Here is a 20,519-nt window from a genome sequence, read left to right as displayed (position 1 = left end):
CAATTCGGAGAAATAAGCAATAAATAGTGAATAATAATTTTGAAGATTATTGTTTACGAAAAAGAAAATTGTTTTGTGTAGCAGGTTATTAGTTTATGTTAATAGTTTATACATTATCTCAAGGCATAAGTAGAATAGGTTAATGTTTCTAATTGCAGCCTTGTAAATGTTTCAGATATTGTTAATGTTCTTTTTTTGTAATTTATGAATTGATAGATTCTTGAACATAGTAATGATAAGTTAACATAATGAATAAGTATTCAAAAAAGTAAAAATATTATTACTTATTATTGTCGCACACATTATATGTAATATTAGTATGCATATTTATAAATAATAAAATTGTAAAGTACATATATGTACATTTTTCTAGAAATGCTGAAGGTTCAAGATGGACGCTAGGTAACTCGAATGCAAGTCGAAACATCGATGCTTGACGATATATAAAATGTATATATATCATGCACGCAATGTTTCGTATGTAACCTTCTAAAAAATTTTAATGAATTATGTTACAAGCCAATGTAGTAGAATATGCATTACGTAAATAAAAAATGTTATGAAAAGAATTATCACCAACCTTGAAATAATGAATAGGTATTTCAAAATTTTGATAAGGTTAAACGTTGACGTGTCAGTAGCTAAAGAATTCAAGTTTTTTCTCAGACTATGCAGTACTGCAAAGTATCCCGTATCGTTATTGTTAGTAAAAATTGTATAGTCACGAATCTAGGTAAAGTAGTATTTTTAAATAAATTTTAAATAAATAGTACTGTACCCTACTGTTGGGTGAAATGTTAGAGCATACAAAACAATAACAAAGAGAAAAATACAAAAACGTATTTGAAATTATTATTGAAAATTGCTTGATAAAATTTGAAAATTAAACGAAAAATTCTAAATTTTATTTATTATAATATATAAACACAAACATTTTCAAAAATGTCATGGATAAGAGAGAGTACCTTAAATTGGTTTCAACTTATGGCCATCAAAATTTTGAGAACTGGACACATTCCTAAACATGTAGCATTTATAATGGATGGTAATAGACGTTATGCAAGTAAAAATGGAATCGAAAAGTTAGAAGGGCATACAAAAGGGTATGTATAAAAACAAATAATTTGTTTAATTATATATTATGGTATATATAATTTATCTTATGTTTCTTAATGCAAATGTATTAATTTTCTTTTAGATTTGATAAATTTGCTGAAACCCTACAATGGTGTAAAGACCTTGGTATACAGGAACTGACATTTTATGCGTTCAGTATTGAAAATTTTAAAAGAAAACAAGAGGAAGTAAATGGACTTTTAAATCTTGCTCAACAGAAGTTCAATAGTCTATTAGGGGAAAAGTATGTTTCAAATTATTTCCAAATACACAGAGTATTTATTTGTGTCTTTCTATGATTATGAAATAAATATATTTTATTACAGGCATAGAGCAAAGGAATATGGATTACGTGTTCGTATAATTGGTAATTTATCGATGTTACCTCAAAACATACAAGAATTGATTGCAGAAAGTATGATCTATACTAAAGATCATAATAGGGTATTTCTTAATATTGCATTTGCATACACATGTAAGTATATTTAACAAATGTATTAAATTAGAGGAAAATTTATATATAGTATGCTGTGTATAAAATAAAAGTAAACTTACAAATTTTAATTTTTCATCTCTATAATATTCTAGCAAGAGATGAAATTACACATGCAATTAAAGATGTAATTGAAGGTGTAGAAAGTGGCGATATTCTTCTAGAAGACATTGATGAAAATTTAATCTCTAATTGCTTATACACTAATGATTCACCAAATCCTGACTTATTAATTCGTACATCTGGGGAAGTTAGATTCAGTGACTTTCTCATGTGGCAAGTAAGTAATTTGTACTTCAAATTGTAATTTTTTCCTTTCTTAATTTTGTATCATTTTATAAATTTTAGATATCAAATACTTGTGTTTATTTCACTAATATATTATGGCCAGAATTTAATGTATGGGACTTTCTTAATGCAATATTTTATTATCAGAGATGTTATTCTGATATGCAAAAAGTAATAAAAATGCAAGATGTGAAGCCTCCAATACAAAACAGCAGGCTATTAACATACTTAGACAAATTACATCGTAAAAGACAAATTGAACTTGAAAAAATGTATCCATCAAATACCTGAATATAAAACATGCATACTGAAGTAACATGTTTTAAGATTAATTATAATTACAAAAACAAACATTGGAATATTCTACTCTGTATATTTATGTAAACACAATGTGTTCCTTCTTTATAGAATCTTAAATTTATTGTATAGATATTTAAAGAGATATTTCGAAAACAATGCTTCTGTCAGAGTTTTACCAATTTTATGAAGTTACAAAAGTATGTACAAATATGGATCTAACTAGTTTGTAAGTTATTATATTGTCATAAAAAATGTGTTATTATGTATATTTCCAAGCAATATGAAATTCTTTAAAAAAAGGATATAAGTCATAAAATGTACATGTAGAAAGAAGTAAGAAATAGATATTTCATGTGTATGCATGAATTTATCATTTTATTTTACGCTATATGTTTACAAATGCGTACATTACTTTCATTATTAGATATAAATATAAATAAAGTTTGTAAATAAAATATTTTTTTGAAAAATCTTGTATATCAGATTTGTTGCAATATATTAAATGTTTGGCTTATTTTCAATACTTCTTTATTTCCTTTAAACATATTTACCATATCTGACAGTCTTTCCTTAATAAATTCTTCATATTTCAAAATACTCAAGACTAAAGTTTCAAAAATTTAGTGTATGTTAGTGTACCTCACTAGTAGTTATATGTTTGTTACATATTGTATAATATACAATAGAAATAGTAGGAGGCACATTAATACTATTATAATTCTTATACAAGTAAAAACATTCTTATACTATGAGATTCATGTAACCAGTATACATATTTATTATGCTTCACAGGCATAAATATATTTACTGTGCATGTACAGTATATACATAAAATGAGTAATATATTGAGGTCTCAAAACTGCACTTATACACAAGCAATTAGACGTTTTTTTAAATCGATTATAAATCTTTGTCTATAATTAAAAGAATAGTAAAATATACATAAAATATTAACATACATAAAATATTAACATACATAAAATTATAGAAATATTAAACATATTACAATGCCTTAAATAATTTTTACTATAATATTGCTATTTTGTTAACTTTAATTCAAGTGAAAGCTACTAAGATATTTTTTTTACATTTTATTTAGAATTGTAAGGCAAATGACGTCTACCAGATGGTTGTCTTTGTCTTGCTAAAAAAGATTGCCCCTGACCTGAACTTAAAGCTGCAAGCCGTTGATCTATTGCTTCTCTGTGACAAGATAAACCTAAACGATAGAAAGCAGATACCATTAACTTTTCTTCCATTTCTTTAATATATTTTGATTCTTTTAAAGATCGTTCCATATTTTCCATTATTTTACGTTGCTCTAAAATTTGATTCCTTAAAACAGCCACTTCATTGGGAGATGAGGTATTCTGTTTAGGATCTAAACTTTTTATAACACTTTTCGCTTTTTCTACATATTTTTTATAACGTTCTTCAAGTGCTGCATTGTCGTATTCTCTACGCGTTAATTTTTCTTGAAGGGCAAAAGCTTTTTGTTTCTGAGCTTGCAAAGCATTCTCTCGTTCTTCGACTTGAAGAAGCAGACGCTCATTCTCTGCTTGTACTGTTTCTAATTCATCTTGCAACTGTGTTATTTTTTGTCCTAAATTAACACTATCAGTTTTGTTTTCTCCACTTGATTGATTTCCCAATGCTTCTTCTAGCCTATTTTCCAATTCAATTATTCTTTGATTAGCTTTGCGATATTGACCTCTAATTGTATTCAATCTTTCTTCTGAATCCTCTAACAGTGCTTGAACTGTAGGCAATTTGTCTTCATTTCCTTTTTGCTTAAGCTTTAACATTTTATTTTCATGCTGTAAACATAATAATTTTTCTTTGATTTCAATTGGTATCATTTCTGTATTTTCAACAGTACTATCAGTACTAGGTTTGGATATATTTTCTGCTGCTTGTAGTTGTGTACATTTTAATTCTTCATTTGTTTCTTTTAAAGCATCTCTTTCAACAATTAATCTGTCTCTTTCTCTTTGCAAGGTGCTCAGTTTTGCTTTTAACTTTTTTTCTTCAAATTCAAGTTTGTCACATTTATTAGTTTGTTCACCTAATTTATGATGAATTTCTGTGAGTTGCTGTTTGCAAGCATCTAAATGATTACGTAACATTGCAGTCCGTTTTGATTCCTCCTCATAATCTATTTTGGATTGCAAATATTCTAAATTTTTATCTTCTAATATTTTTACCTGTCTTCTTAAATCACTTAAATCTTCCATTTTCTTCTTGTATGATTCAATTGTAAGTTCATATTTAGAAACTTTATCTGCAGTTTCTCTCAGTGCATCAATTTCATCTTTCAAGTGATTAGCCTCTTCAGCAGCTTTTTGTAAATCTTCTTGTCTAGACTGTAATTCTAATACTTCCTTTTCTAATAGTTCTACTTTTAATCTGTAATCATCCCTAGATGTTTCTACCTTAAATAGTTCATCCTTAAGAGCTTCTACCTGCTTCCTAAGACCAGAATACTTTAAAATGGAACCAGTTTCTTCTGGGTTTTCAAATTCATCCAATCTTTCTTGAAGTTTTTTATTTTCAGCTACCAATGCTGCTTTCTCTTCTTGCAAAAGGGATAATTGTTGATCAAGCTCATGACACTTTTGTGCCAACTGTTCTTTCATATCAACAGTTAATTGAAGCTCTGCCAATAGTCTTTGCTGAGTACCATCAGCTACATCCAAAGATTCAAAGTTAAGACTAGTACCCAAACTTAATCTTGGTCCATGCATATTGCTCTCCAATTCTTGAATACTTTGCATAATAGCTTGCTGAACAGTTTCCTCCATGCTCATAATTCTTGTTATATATTGCTGCTTTTGATTGCAATTAACTGCACATCCAAGAATCAATTGTAACAAACGACGCAATTCATAGTTATCACAATGTTCACCAATTTTAGTTGCATCAGGTTTAACATAACCAGACAATTGTTGATTTAAACATTCTATGTAATATTCCATTACAGCTTCAATAATCTTTTTAAGGTTACTGACTTTCAGTCTCCAATTAGAATTAACATCTGCTTTAATTTTTGCTCTCCAAGCAGCAGTGAACCATTCAGGAGCTATTTGGGCTAAAACATCTGCTAAAGCAACACCATCGCTTATATCTTCTACTGTTGAGTGAGGAACTTGAAGATCAAATGTATCTAACCACTTAATTAAGTTGTTCAATTGTTGGTCATCCATTCTTGTTTTTAATCAAAATGTTCTTGATAAAACTGTAAAAATATATATATTCTATCATATACAATGATTCTGACAGATGTCAAATTGTTATAAACTATTCACTTAAAATTTATTTCTTAATTGTCAAACAATTAGTGCAACCGTTGAGAAAATTCTTGTCATTGTCAGACAATTTATTAATATTGCTTTCTAATATATTTTCAGTAAAATAAAAATTACGTGACACTACGTAGATGTCTTCGTTTAAAATGGAAGTAGATCAAGTGTGGTTATCTCAAGTTACTTTCCCTTTTTAGTTAGTTTTATCGTAAGTCTACGAAGATTATATTTTATTTTTCCGGAAATTAACGTTGGAAGCACTTGTTGCTTGTTGCCAATCATATAACGTAGAAGGAACTATTCGTGAAAATACTTTTACGCACTTACTGAGTGCATTAATATGTGTTGAAGCAAATATGAAAGAATCTTGCTATGAATGGACGTCAGAGTACATAAGTATGTAAACACGTCTTCATACAACAGTGTATACGCATAGCAGAACAGAATAAAATGTATAAAAACGTTTTGTATTTCATGTATAAGGCACACGAAATTGTTACAAAAATATTGTAAAATAATTGTGAGTAAGAGCAGAAAAAAGTAAGGTTGTAAAATAATAATATACTCCGATACATGGATTGTTTAAACTGAAATAATATAATAAGAAAGAACAATATTAATTATTTTATTTGTTTTTCTTTAGTTTCAAATAGTAAGGTTTAATTAAATATACTTATTTTTTTCATGCACAGTTTTGTCTATCATAACAAGTATTCATACAATCATGGCAACTGAAATAAAGGATAATATAAAAGGTACAAATGAAAAAGAAAATAGTAATCCACGTGCTATATTTTACAAAAAGCCCATTAGAAAGAGTAATTATAACCTAGATATTGACAACATTGATACTCATCAAGATTTAAGACGCCAGCGTTTATTACAGATCCAAAAGAAGTATGCATATATTTTGTATATATTCATGTAATTTACATTAAATGACAATAATAATGGTAATAATGATATTATTTGTTAGATGTAGGGATATTGCATTTAATGTAGGACGTGGAATATTAGAGGAAGCTTTTAATTCTGAAGAAGATGAACTTAAGGAAGAAATGGAAATTGATGAACATGATAAAAAGAAATATCATGCTTCTAAGCGAAATAAAAATTATGCAAATCAATTAATGATGTCTGAATGGATGTTTGATGTGCCTCAAGATTTTGTAGAAAAGTGGATTATAGTCCCTTGTCCACAAGGAAAACGAACTTTAGTAGTTGCATGTAAAGTATGTTGAAAAAAAGTATTAAGTAGAAGAAAGAATAAGATGGTTGTATTTGATCATATTTTTCTATTTTATAGGGTGTAACTAAAGCATACAATAAGAGGGGTATCCAACTTGGTAGATTTTATTCTGCACTTCCAGGTGGTAATTCCTCTGGTCATAGAAGTAGTTGCACTATTATTGATTGTTTGTGGCTGAAACAACAAAAAGTATATTGTGTCTTGGATGTACTTGCATGGTCCAACCAATCTTTGATGAACTGTGATGTAAGATTTTTAGTCCTCATGTCACAAAAACAGATATTTTTTAAATTCAAATGCAACAAATATAAACTGAAATTAATTTTTTTTCTTCAGACTGAATTTAGATTTTTTTGGTTAAAATCACAATTACAAGAAATAAAAGAATTACAAGGAAGAGATACACATATAAATACATTTCCTATATTATCTCTACCAAATATCAGTTGTGATACTGACATAAGTTTAGCACTAGCAAATCTTTCATATTTACATCCTTTAGATGGCTTATTATTTTATCATCGTGATGGACAATATACTAAAGGTCGTACTCCACTTGTAACATGGTTGAAACCCTTTATGTTACCTGAAGTGCTTGGTATTTTTGTCCCACCTCCACTTGATGAAAAACCTGATGGGTATATAGATTACAAGTATTATATTCTCAACAGCAGAGTTAAGAAAAAGAAAGAGGATTCAGAAAACCAGGTAAGTTAAATTCTGTCAAAAACGATTCATTGATTAGATGACTAACTTGTTAATTTTATATCATAGATGGATATTGCGGACGAGAAATGTTAAAAGAAGATTTTGTTTTATATATATGAACGTGCTCCTTGAGGAACTGAAATATAATTAACATTGAAGATTTTAAGGATACTATATTTTACGAATATAACTCACATATTGTACAAAACAATCGATAATAGTATATTTCAGCTATAATAATACTATTTAAACAATATCTAATAATTATAAAACTTATACCAAATACAAATAAATGTATATATGTTCTACAAAAGAGATTGACAGTCTTTTTTACATTAACAGAGGTCTATATTTCAGGAAAATCCTCTTTTACTGAATATGAAATTTTAAACCTGAAGGTACTTATAAATTTGAATATTAATTTCTTTTTAAAACAAACTACAGGAAACCATAAAAGTATAAACAGTTAGGTGACACTAGGGAAATTTTATACTAAAAATAAATGCATTACGCTTATGTCAACCAAGCCAATTTGGCAGAGCTAACTAGTCAATTTTTATTGTTATATATTATTTGTCCCATTGCACTAATTTCGTAAAGTATAAGTAACATTTCAAAATTGGTTGTACTTTTAATTTGCATAAATAAGAAAATATACTTTCAAGAAACGAAAATAATGTTATAACTTGAATACATATACATATGTATATCACGAGTGTGTACCAGAATATGTGTATGTGCACGTGTGTGCGTCGATGCGAGAAGTTAAGCATCAATGTGTTTACGTTATCTCCCGCGCAAAAACGTTAAGGCTTTAGCAGTCAACGATTTCATTTCTTGCGGTAACAGATATTATTTTGCTGTCTGAATGTTCACTACTGAAGAATTATGGGCACGATAGAAGTCACATTTCCGAATGGTGGACAGCCAGCAAAAATATTAAAATGGAGGATTCGAATGGATGCGATGGTTTCAGCGGGCAGAGTATTGTTTTTATATCAAAACATTACTCCAGGAACAGAAGATGTGAAGGGTCCTGAAAAAAAGTTTCGAGCCACACGATTTGGACGTGTTATAAAACTGTTGGTGAAGGAAGGAGATATTGTTCAACCTGGGTACATGTTTGTCTTAACCTTATAACTATCAATTGAAAGGTGTATTGTAAAGTTTACATGAACTAGGTATTATCATTTCAGGCAAGTGGTGATGGTACTGGAAGGATGTCGACATCCAACTGTAATGAAAGATTTGTGTGCTGAATGCGGTGTAGATTTAAGGGTTGAAGGAGTTGGTAAAGAAAATGAAAATGTACAAGTATCACAAGCTAGCGTACCAATAGTACATAGTGTACCAGAGTTAAAAGTATGCCCAGAATTGGCAGAAAAACTTGGAAAGAAAGATATAGAACACTTATTAAATGAGCGAAAGTTAGCATTACTTGTTGATCTTGATCAAACAATTGTTCATACAACAAATGATGATGTTCCCCCCAACATGAAGGTAATTACATGTATGAAATAGAAACAATTAGATTGCATCACTTATTTGGAATTTATAGGATGTTTATCATTATCAACTTTATGGGCCAAATTCTGTATGGTATCATACTCGGTTAAGGCCTCACACCAGACATTTTTTATCTGAAATGAGTCGTTTATATGAATTACATATATGTACATTTGGAGCAAGAAATTATGCACATGCTGTAGCAGCATTGTTGGATAAAGATGGAGTTTTATTTTCTCATAGAATACTTTCAAGAGCTGAATGTTTCGATCCTACATTGAAAACAGCTAATCTCAAGTATGATTTTTGTATCACTTTATATAGTTTATATATTTATCTAAAATTATTTCATTAATTACATAATATATACATTTAAAGTATTATTGTTATTACACTGATTTATATGTAGAAATATCTAATTATTACAGAGCTTTGTTTCCTTGTGGAGATGATTTGGTGTGCATTATAGATGATAGAGAAGATGTATGGCAAGGTTGTGGAAATTTGGTTCAAGTTAAACCCTATCACTTTTTCCGTCATACTGGTGATATAAACGTACCACCAGGATTAGAAAAAAATGATATACCAGTTCCACCTGAATTACAGAATACAAATGAAGTTTGTACTGATGATAATCAAACTGAAACTGATAAAAATGGTTCCTCTGAATTATCAAATGAACCTGTTACAACAGATAACAGCTCTGAAAATGTAGTTGAGAAAATGCCTGAAGATAAAGATAATGCATGTGAATCTAAAGAAAATAATGATGAAAAAACCAAAGATGATACCAAGAAGGATAATGAACTGAATCCTAATTCTAGTGATGAAAGTAAATGTAATAAAGTATTAGAAAAAAATGAAAATTTACCATCTACAGAGCCAGTACAAAATGTAAAAGAGGAGACTGCAAAAGTTGATGAAAAAAATATTCATGATGAGGATGACGATGACTATTTATTATATTTGGAAGATATTCTTCGAAGAATTCATGCGGAATTTTATGCTAATATAGACAAAGGATTGGGACGCAAACCGCTAAGGGAGATTATCCCACGAGTGCGTGTACAAGTATTGAAGGGTGTAAACTTAACGTTTAGCGGTTTAATACCTACCAATCAAAAACTTCATCAGAGTCGAGCATATAAAGTCGCCAGAGCATTTGGTGCAGAAGTATCTCAAGTAATTTATTTTTTCTTCCTGTAGTTATATATTATTTGTTTCTATTTTACTAAATCATTATGTATTAGGATTTAACAGATAAAACTACTCATTTAGTTGCTATTAGACCTGGTACAGCCAAGGCTAATGCAGCCAAGAAAAATGGAAATATAAAAATCGTAAATCCAGATTGGCTTTGGACTTGTGCAGAACGTTGGGAACATGTTGATGAACGTTTGTTTCCCCTTACTGCAAAGGTATAGGTACTATACAAGTAACGCAATGGTTATTTCAATGAATGTGAAGTAATAAAACAAACGTTAATAATTTAATGCGCTTCTAATAAATAATTACATGTTTTTAGGCCCGTGCTTCTAGAATACCACCTCCACATTGTAGTAGCCCAGAACGTATAGAAGAACAAGAGAAAAGTGAAGAAAATAGTTTTGCTGATAGTATTAACCCATTAATGTCATTTACACCAGAAGAAATAGAAATTATGGATAAAGAAGTTGACGAGGATATGGATGATCAGGAGTTAGAACCACCTGTTTTTGATACAGAAGATGTAGATAATGCAGATGAATATGATGATAAAACTCCTTATAACGATATCAATTTCGAAGAACGTACGTATAATTTATACATTGTATTTATTCTTATACTTTTAGTCTTATATTTTTTATATATTGTAGAAGAAGATAGTATCAATGAACCAAAGAGAAAGAAAAAGAAACTTTGTAATGATAGTTCTGATGATTCATCAAGTGATAAAGATACTGCAGATGATGACGATGACGATGATCCTGTAACACGTTTTAGAAGAGGGGAAGATTTACCTGATGATTTAGACTTGGGTGATAATTCGCAAGATTCAGTGGAAGATCTTGAGCTGGGAGATAACGAAGACGAACGAGAGTGGAATGCAATGGGAGCAGCACTCGAGAGAGAGTTTCTTTCAGAATGATTCATGAAGATATTTTCTTCTACAAATTAATCAAGTCACATTATTTGTAAATTTCATACTTTAATGATAGCGATAATTATTATTAATATTTAAAAGAATTTAAATATATATATAGAATTGCAGTTCGAATAGTTGGATGCCATTTTACTAAGCTTTAGAACAGTAATGTATAAGTTCAATAGGGAAAATATAAAGAAATATTTCCTATTTAATTGCTAAATTTAAAATATATGCACAAAAATTATGCATAAAGTTAATATTGTATTTTTAATAAATTGTAATTTTAATATTTTTCCTGTAATTGAGTGTTATGAATAGTGATTATTTATAAGCTATTAAAATTCAATTGATTCATGTACAAAAATGATAACTTTCTGATTGATATAACTGTTATCATAGAAATTAATTTATTTTTATGTAGTTAGATTTCCAAAACTTATATTTTTTATACAAGTATTAAAAACAGCTTTATGAACCAGTACTAAATAAGAAAGTTAGAAATAAATCATAGTAATTACTTTTTTTAATGTACTACTATTATTTATTAGTTATTAAGAAACCTAATCCAGATAAATTATAATGGATGTACAGAATGTGGGTCAGGTTCTACATCTGGATGATCATTATATTTAACATAAATTTCTTTATCTGAGAAATCTCGTACACCTCTTGTTTTCCCTCTTGGTGGTGCTTCACTGTATTTGAAGGTAGATTCTAATTCTCCAAGTAATTCAACATCTTTACTTATGTGTTCCCTAATGTTAGAACAAATATACAATTGTAGTACATTTCACACACATTATAGTGCAAAATAACATTTAATAAGTAAACAAATTATACGCACCTGTATTTTCCTGCAACAACCTTTTTACCAGTAATGGGATCTGTTATATCACCTAATGGGTAAATAACATCAACGACCTGCAAATATATTTAAATAAAAGCATAAAAATTGAGTTATGATTTCTTTCATTGGTAAACAAATTCTTTTATGTAGAAAACGTACCTTGTGAGTAATAACACGTGTTAATTTTTCTGGTAAATTTTGTATTAATACTATATCACCAGTTTTACAGCGTTTTTCAGGATCATCAGCATAAAAAAAATCATGTTTTCTAAAATACTGAAACATGATGCAAACATAACCTCAATTACGTCCTAACCAAAGTATTATTAAAATGTACATACCATTAAAAGATGATTGTCCAATTCTAAGCGAGGTACCCGTACTTTAGCAGCATTTTGTTTAGGCGAATGTACACAGACGCCCATTAAATAAGTCAATACCTCTTTCGCTACCTTTTTCTTTGCCATCACTCTCAGTAGTGTTTAACAGCACGCACAAACCCGCAGTAGCACTTTAGTTACACTCAATTACACAGTATCGCACAGTGCTACACAGTGCGTAGTGCAGGAGTTTAATTATATTTTGAGTATCTTTATGTATCGTGTGACATCGGAATTATGTATCTATTTAATTACATTTATTAAAGTTTGTTAATGTAGTATTTAACTGATAGTAATTCGTAAAATTATCATATGTAGATTTTATAATGTATTGCATAAAAGTTAATGTTTTGATAATGTTAAAAGAATAGCAAGTTTCTAATTCTCTTACAACTTCCAATTATAGGTCAATAATAAAATCCAAGAAGTAATACTTGAAGTATTTCTTTGTCTTTTACATAAACAGAAATATTCATTAATTGCGCATGGTGAGTGCGAGATGGATTTACTATCATCAGCTCCAACATCCGAGAATTCTCAGGGGGTAGAGAGCTTTAATAATAATTAATCTCCAACTACTAACAGCGAAACTCTAGTTTTCGATAATGGGGCACTCAATTACGCGCTTCCTTAATTAATAACATCGCAGGTACGGAGTATAGTTTGAACAGGTGGCAAGAGTTATTAAGAAAATAAACTCCTTATATTTCATTTTCTCAGGTTATTTATGCTTAGCGTTGCTTGCCTGTATCATCTTAAACTCGATGACTGGACAGATTAATTTCACGAGAAGAACGTATTGTCTACCTGTCGGTTGGTAATACTTATACATGTTTCCTTTTTTCATCTGTGATCTCGGGGAAGTTTCGTGTCAGCTTTTGTCACGTTGCGACGAAAGAAGAAAAACGTGGTCGTCAAGATCACAGCGAAGAAAATCAGGCAGATGAAAGGGAAAACTTGGCGCGACAGAAAAAAGAAGGAACAAAAGGAGTCGATAAAAGACAACATTTTTTCCATCAACATTCGCAAGCAGATCGTCACCGCGGGCCATGGACAACTGGTTAGAAGAAATATCAGTAGATATCGCGAAAGGATTCATGGTAGATGAACCAGCGGAAGACAAGGGTGGTGGAAGAAGAAGATGCCGTGGGTGTGGGGCTCGAATCAAAGAGGCTCAGTATTTCGAAATGTATTACTTTTATCCACTATTCGTCCTTTTTGTTCCGCGCATTACGCGCTCATGTGTCCATACATGCCCCTGGCATCTGCAACTCGCGTTGTTATTGCGGGAAGGAGCAGGGGAATTCACGGGTGATCGCTCCATGAATCGACAGCGACCGAGCCGTCAGTCAGCCAGGAAATTCCATTGTCGGCGAAAAAATCGGGACAACTACGGCTCGGTTATAGCTGTTGCCTCTGTTACAATGCATCTTGTTCTTCTATAAGTTCTTCTTTCCGAGCCAACAGCTTGTAGCGCGTTGCCGATAGGGGAAAACAAGGTTTTGATTTACTTTAATATGAAAAGTCGAAACGTGATTCGTCGTCGGTGAATATTTATAACGAAATTGGCAATGCTATTGACTGGCATGTACATTTAGCGACACACTGTACGTAATCACGATATGCAAGTTTTGATTCGATCCGTTGCCCCATCAATTCCGCTTTTTTCAATGTGTACGTATCTGCATTTACATATAAATATGATCGCGTACCTTCCACCGATCCCATCAGTCGCAACATCGCGCGCCACGCGTACGAACAAAATGCATAAATTAAACTCACTCTGGTTGCGCACTACCATCTGTACGAATGGCATACATTAGGCATTCGCATATCACGGAAAATACACGCGTTTTGAATAAACCGTTTGTCCTCTTCCATGACATTCTTTCATTGCGTGTAAATTTCACACATGTAATTAACGCGCATAATAATCATTTGTTTATCACTGTTACAGAGAAAAGAATGCTGTTTGCTTGGCAGAACATTTCAAATGATTACAATACCGAGACGCATTGAGATCTGTTGGGTAAATAAATGGCGAGTCGGATTAGTGTCCCCTCAGGTGACACCATACATGTTTTCACGGTGATTTTTCACGCGTGCAGATTCTCACGTAAACAGATCGTAAGGGGCATTTCCGGAAAGCGCAGCTGTTACAAAGGGTGGCAGTATATTTACACATGTAATCGTTCCCTGATTTATGGTCGTTGAATGGGGTGGCAGGGTTCTTCGGCGCCCCACTTTATAACACCAGGATCTCCGTTCAATTGTGAATTAATCATCGAGGGCACCGGTAGACATCAGCTTTTTCTATTCTCGTTTGTATCGTTGGCTCCATTAATAACATGCAAAATGTCTGTGATTTTTTTTCCAGCGAACGGAACTGTGCTTCCGCTCGTTTCATGTATTAACGCGGAATGATTTCAAACTTGTGCTGGGGGAGGCATTAGTGAAACGTAAAGAGATTTCGCAGAATGTTCATGATCCCCATGGGATTTAATGGTGTTGACGCACGTGAAACAAAATGTCACGGGACATTACACTCCCTTCCGGTTCATCTGGCCGATAGTTTTGTCCGTGCATAAACCGCGCTGTCTCTTTTCGCTTTTTCCCTCCCTCCCCCGCCTTTCCCTTCCTGTCTGTCTCTTGAACATGGTCGTCTGCCTTTGAAATCTATTTTCATTGTATGTAATAGCTTTTTGATGCCGTGGCTCAATGCGATGGCGTACGCCGAGCGCATCGTTCGGTTATTGCGGTGCATTGATTTCTGAAAAGGCCGACTACGTTAGCCTGATGTGCGTCGCTCGTATAACATCTACCGGAAACGTGTCTCCGATGGTCATCCATTTTCCAGACTGCAAGACAAAATGAAGCAAACGCGGGAGGTTGGATTGAACACTGTGCTTCTGCTCTTACAATCCTGCTTGGTGGTAACACGAGTGAGGCATTTACCTGTGAGAGACTTTGTACGAATTGTAAGTTTGTTCGACGGGGAAACGAAATTAATATTTTCTTCGTGGAGTGGATAGTCTATTAAGGTATGTATGAGCCATTATATGTATGTTAATATTTTTTCTAGTTTCTGTCTGCTGCTTCATTCTTCTTTTGAATACTGAATCATTATTTGCATGCATGATCAATTTGTTTCTAACTCATACTTATTACTCATATGATGTGAATAATATTAATGAATTACTATAACTAAACGAAGAATTAAATCAGTTCTTTTCAACTCTAATAAATTTGTCTTAGAAGAGGTTAAAGTCTTGTAAAATACTCTAACCTTACGAATTGTACTTATACAATATATAAAACTCTATATAACAACTAAAATAAGCATAAAAAAAGAAAAATATCTCTAATTTTTATAATATTACATTTTATTTTCTGTAAAAAATTAACTTTAATTACAAATCACATTTGTTGACGTTTGAATAGGTTAAAAACACGCGCCTTAATTATCGAATGGATTAAGACAGCGCGCATGCGCGTGTCGCGTTCGATAATCGAAAGCATCCGATCGAGTTGTAAATTGCCACTTCGTGTGACACGCGCACGTAGTTCGACACGCTTTGATATTATTGTCTAAAATTATCCTTAATATTAAAATAATATGTGGTGATTGTGTTTTCAAGACCAAAAGGAAGTTTTCCTGCAACTATGGAACATATTCTTCACCTTAAAAGCTGCAAACATTCAACGTGTCGATGCAACATCCTGTGGGTGCCACGACGTAGCGTCCTCGGTAAGTTTTCAAAACTTATTGTCTCTCTATGTACTTGTACAACTAATTTTATTACTACATAAATATACATTACGATTTTAAAAACAAATAAGAATAATTAGAGAGTAAAAGAACTAGCAAAGTACTACAGAAAAGAAAGTAACAATGAGGGGGGAGGAGAGAGGCATTATAAACCGTTGCGTTTCGGTCGAACGAGATTATCGTTGTAAAGCTCCTATCTAATGAATTTATGAAATGCTATACTGAGTCGAGTCTCGATTTAATAACCGCGAACTCCGGTGTTCTTCTCGTTTGGTATTATAAATTTTCGCTTGCGTATATCTACTCTCGGGAACTTCGAAAGACGGTGGAGAGGTCGAAAATGGGCGGAAGAGAGGGAAGTAGATAGGGATACAGAGGGCGCGCGAAAGTGAGAGATAACAAGAGACAGAGAAAGGCACAAAGGGGGAGTCTTTCCAGCAAACCGACGGAATTCCACTCCTCCGCTTTTCCTTGCTAACTCTCGGACTCTTTCTCCTTGATCCTCGAAAGGAGATATCGTCGCTTGGCCTTTTCCTGGTAGCGTCCTGCCGAACACCCTCCAGCGAGGAGAGAGGGAGGAAGGGTAGGGTTATTTCCGACCTACAAAGGTTTGTCTGCGCCGCGTAGAGTAAGGCCGAGTATCGTCGAAGGATACAAATGCCGGCAGATGTTACTCTCGTGAAAAATTCGTTGCTCGAGCGAGTCGAGCGAGCGCAATTTATTCTTATAGGTGACTAGTCGAGCTCGTATACTCGCTAGGCTATTTCAAAGTCTGCTTTTCATTTTGCCACCCACGCTAGACGGATGCGTTTTAACGACGTGATCATTTTACGAGAATACGTTGTCTTCATATATACGAGCCTCTCTTTTTCTTCCTTTTCGTACAGAGTGTCTTAAAATGCGTAAAGCAACTCGAAAATATCTGATTTTGTGAGAAAAAATATGTTACAATTTTATTTGAGAATAATATTTTTAATTGCAGGATAACAATTTTTGTTACTGTTGTGCTATTGTATAGTTATCGTTTAATTTTTTAACGTAGAATTGTAATTTTTTTGTGAAAGTGCCTCTTTTGAAACACCCTGTATATATTTCTCTCGCTGCTCTCTATTCAGCAGGGAAAGATCATTCTCTTTCTAGGAATATTCGCGCGGAGGTGTAACAAATATTTCAATCGGAACGCTGTCGCGGATGGAAAATCGATTGGTCAAATCGACTCAGGGGTAGGGACGAATTTTTATTCCTGGTAAGAAGGGATCGGGTTGGTTCGGGCACGAAAATCTTGACTTTAATCGCGGGGGCATGTGTACACATACCAGGTGATATTCTCTTGGCGGCGGACATTTATTGCTCTCGAGGTAATACTTTTTCCTAGGCCGTAATTTACGGATCCGCTTCGACTCGGGATTCTGGAAGAATAATTTCTGCAACGCGATATCATTACGTCCTGTTCTTCGTTCGTTTCTCAAGTGTCAACCTTCGTACGCGGCGTTTCAGACTTATAGCTAAAAATTAAAAAGAGAAATGGGGTCCATAAAAAGAGTTGAAATACGTTTTCCACTTAGACTTCTTTTTCAATAATTCATCGACTTGTGGGTCCATGCTTCATCTAGAAAATACATTAAATATGGAATTATAAAATTGGACAGGTGTTTCTTACGATCATTTCATTGGAAGAATAGAACACGACACCAAAATTTGACCACCTCTTTTAGAAACACCTTGTATAATCTTCGTAAGTCCATCTCGTTAGAAATCCCACAGAAGGAACCATCAGAATCATCCACGGTCTCCTAAAGGTCATTACCCAAAGAACCTCTCAAACTTCACAAACTTCCCGAATACCGGTTACTTTCTGGCCATCCACTTATTAAGACACTTCTGTTCCTTTTTACGAACCAGGGCAGGTAGTTAAGCCCGCAGTTATGAGTCTGAAACACCTTATACGCATAATGCACGCGCGCGGAGTAACGAGCGCGCAAAGTGCTTAATGCGTTTTACGTACGCCACAGAGAGGTCGACTGGCATCCCTTAACTACTTAAGGCGGGGTATCCCGTGGATGGGGCATCTTCGCCGATTCCACTTTTCCCGTTTCTTTTCGTGTTTTGTTTCGCCGTCGTCTCTCGTAACTCGTGTTCTCAACCACGCGCAAATGTCATTTGCGGACGTGTGCTGCCTTTCCGCGTGCACACGACGGTGGCCCGTGGCGCACACGTACGCGTGCACGCGTCCCCGCACACCCCCTGACCCACTCGAAAACACGCGTGCCGGGTTGTGTGTGTTCAGGGGCGCGCGGGTGTTCGTTACGTACGCGAGGACGACGACCACACGACGACGTCGACGTCGGCTATGCGTCTGTTTCCATGGTTACCGTAGACGTGGGACCAGGGCCGTACGCCTTCAACCCCACCTCGATGATGATGTGCGGGATCGAGAGGGGTTGTCGAGAAAGGGGCTGGCCGCAGGCGAATTAAGAGTTCGAAAAGCTTCTATCCCTCCACCCCCGCAACCGTCTCTTCCTTTTTCCCACCCCGCCGCTTTCTCTGCTTTTCTTCTTTATTTATTCTGCCCTAATCACCAGTCTCTGAGTAGCTTTCTCGCGTAGCTTGTCGTCTCCTGACGAAAAACCCGCTGATTACATAATTCCCTTGGCATCAATTTTACTCCAGTCAACGGCGTCCTCCGCGGAGAGTCGCGTTGCTAGGTTGGAATACGAAACGGAGACGGATTCCGCGCTACTCCGTTTATCCCATTAAAGATCGAGCGATACGTTATTTACTCGAGCTCCTTTTTTTAACGATCGATCGAGCGACGATCCATCTCTGACAATTTATCTTGCGAACTCGTCGCTTAGGACTTTGTGATGTTTACGCGTGTAGGGAAATACGGGTGACGTGGTTGATGGTGTAATGAAAAATAGGTTACAATGAGATGATAGATTGGAATATGGGCCAGATTTTCGAGAGTCTTTTTTTGGGAAATAAGTAGGCAATGTTAATAAAGTGGGCACGTTATAATAATAATGTAGGTGACCACAATTTCGTTTGTGTTTTCAAATATGTCATCCATCACACATTCATGAATCAATAATTAAAAATCGCAAATTAATATAAGTGTTCTAGACACTGGTATCTAGAAACATTGTAAAACGTTTTAAACGTCAGCTTGGTGAAATCGTGGTTACCTACTTTATAAACAGACTACATTATATTAAAAACTTTAGTTTGTATAAAAGTTGTGGTCTAAAAAATAGATGAGAAATATTTAAAAAAATGGCAGAAAAAGTAAAGAATTTACATACTACATAACTTCTGATAACATTGCATACTTGCTCCAAAATCTACCCTACTTCTCATCCTGTCATCCTGACATGCTCCTTGAAGGAGAAATTATTACCCTGGAAAGAAAAAGAGGATACTTCATACCTTACACTCTAATAAACCATCGAATAGAATGTACGACTAACGCGTTGCTTTACTACCCCATTGTGATCACATTTTTTCAGCCTTGGAAGTCAATTTCACAGAATACCTATAATCAAACGGAGATTGTGATGAATGTTACCGAGACTGATTATTTTCAGAAATAATCAAGAGGGTTGGTTGGTAGAGGTTGAATTAAAAAGAGAGACGGTGAAACGCAAAACGCGCCACAAATATGTGAAATTGGATACTACAACACAGAGTTGATTAGTTCGTGAAATGTTTTCAGCATCGATTGATGATGTCATTGTTGTTAAAGTAGCGATCCCGGTAGCTCGGTGACTCATAAATTACTTATGAGCCCGCGGATCCAACAGGAACGCGCTATGATAACGAATCGTCATTACGCCGCTTTTTACGCCGCTCGTGCATTCACCGGCGTTTTTGCAATCATCACCCATTGTTCTTCGACAATGCAGAAACACAGAGCTTGCTATGTATTTTCGTGGATTGCGTTGGAATTCGTTGCATTCATTCAGTTGGGATCTGTTATGTACTCCCTCGCGGGGTCAGTAAACAGTGATACAGTCGCCAGCAACTGTGAAAACGTTTGTCGTAAAAAGCTGAATTTCGGCTGTTTGCAATGTAGTCCTCAACGAGATTAAAACACTCGTTTAGGAGCTGTAGCTTTATTTCGTCTTTACATAAAAAGTGCTTATTCTCAGCAGGTTGCGTTCAGTAAAAATTCTGTTATACAACGCCCAGTGATCTTAGCTCATTTAGTTCATACTAATTTTCTATTCACCTTGCAATTATTAATATTCTTAGTCGTGTAAGTTTAAACCCCTCACACGCGGCACTCGAAATCTCACTCTTCATATAGAATAGCAAGTGTCTGATACCTCACGTCTGTTTCCACTGAAACGTGCCTCGACTCCTTGTAGACGAGTCCTCATAAGTAATCCAGTAGTCCATTCAGTCATGGTGGTGTCAACATTCAAACTACCTCT

The 20,519-nt window shown here is 33.9% G+C and overlaps 5 protein-coding genes across 6 annotated transcripts; 3 read left to right on the top strand and 2 right to left on the bottom strand.

Moving 5' to 3' along the window:
* The first annotated feature begins 435 nt into the window (after positions 1–435).
* Dhdds (Dehydrodolichyl diphosphate synthase subunit) lies at positions 436–2,678 on the top strand. The gene is made up of 5 exons (XM_076389715.1): positions 436–1,103; positions 1,199–1,360; positions 1,443–1,591; positions 1,705–1,889; positions 1,958–2,678. Exons 1-5 carry the CDS (start codon positions 943–945, stop codon positions 2,186–2,188), a joined length of 888 nt encoding a protein of 295 aa, XP_076245830.1. The 5' UTR covers positions 436–942; the 3' UTR covers positions 2,189–2,678.
* Positions 2,679–2,715: 37 nt separating this feature from the next.
* Hook (hook microtubule tethering protein) lies at positions 2,716–5,687 on the bottom strand. The gene is made up of 2 exons (XM_076389711.1): positions 5,620–5,687; positions 2,716–5,432 (listed from the first exon to the last, which is right to left on the bottom strand). Exon 2 carries the CDS (start codon positions 5,398–5,400, stop codon positions 3,289–3,291), a length of 2,112 nt encoding a protein of 703 aa, XP_076245826.1. The 5' UTR covers positions 5,401–5,432; positions 5,620–5,687; the 3' UTR covers positions 2,716–3,288.
* A 150-nt stretch (positions 5,688–5,837) lies between these two features.
* On the top strand, positions 5,838–7,765 carry Snup (snurportin-1). Its single transcript, XM_076389714.1, has 6 exons — positions 5,838–6,019; positions 6,192–6,396; positions 6,476–6,731; positions 6,806–6,994; positions 7,085–7,456; positions 7,523–7,765. The coding sequence occupies exons 2-6, from the start codon at positions 6,224–6,226 to the stop codon at positions 7,547–7,549; spliced, it is 1,017 nt and encodes a 338-aa protein (XP_076245829.1). The 5' UTR covers positions 5,838–6,019; positions 6,192–6,223; the 3' UTR covers positions 7,550–7,765.
* A 448-nt stretch (positions 7,766–8,213) lies between these two features.
* Positions 8,214–11,376, top strand: Fcp1 (RNA polymerase II subunit A C-terminal domain phosphatase Fcp1). 2 transcript variants are annotated; one of them, XM_076388727.1, is made up of 7 exons: positions 8,214–8,571; positions 8,653–8,956; positions 9,015–9,259; positions 9,391–10,144; positions 10,213–10,380; positions 10,488–10,752; positions 10,819–11,376. In XM_076388727.1, the coding sequence occupies exons 1-7, from the start codon at positions 8,345–8,347 to the stop codon at positions 11,088–11,090; spliced, it is 2,235 nt and encodes a 744-aa protein (XP_076244842.1). In that variant the 5' UTR covers positions 8,214–8,344; the 3' UTR covers positions 11,091–11,376. The 2 variants fall into 2 exon arrangements, with proteins under 2 accessions (XP_076244842.1, XP_076244840.1); XM_076388725.1 differs by having other exon boundaries at positions 10,488–11,376.
* A 100-nt stretch (positions 11,377–11,476) lies between these two features.
* Positions 11,477–12,459, bottom strand: Mrps17 (mitochondrial ribosomal protein S17). The gene is made up of 4 exons (XM_076388928.1): positions 12,279–12,459; positions 12,097–12,213; positions 11,935–12,011; positions 11,477–11,845 (listed from the first exon to the last, which is right to left on the bottom strand). Exons 1-4 carry the CDS (start codon positions 12,402–12,404, stop codon positions 11,665–11,667), a joined length of 501 nt encoding a protein of 166 aa, XP_076245043.1. The 5' UTR covers positions 12,405–12,459; the 3' UTR covers positions 11,477–11,664.
* Positions 12,460–20,519: the final 8,060 nt, after the last annotated feature.

This window comes from Calliopsis andreniformis, chromosome 12, assembly GCF_051401765.1.
Source record: "Calliopsis andreniformis isolate RMS-2024a chromosome 12, iyCalAndr_principal, whole genome shotgun sequence".
Lineage (NCBI taxonomy): Eukaryota > Metazoa > Arthropoda > Insecta > Hymenoptera > Andrenidae > Calliopsis > Calliopsis andreniformis.
The sequence above is the reverse complement of the archived record's forward strand: the minus strand, read 5'-3'. Positions and strand labels throughout refer to the sequence as shown.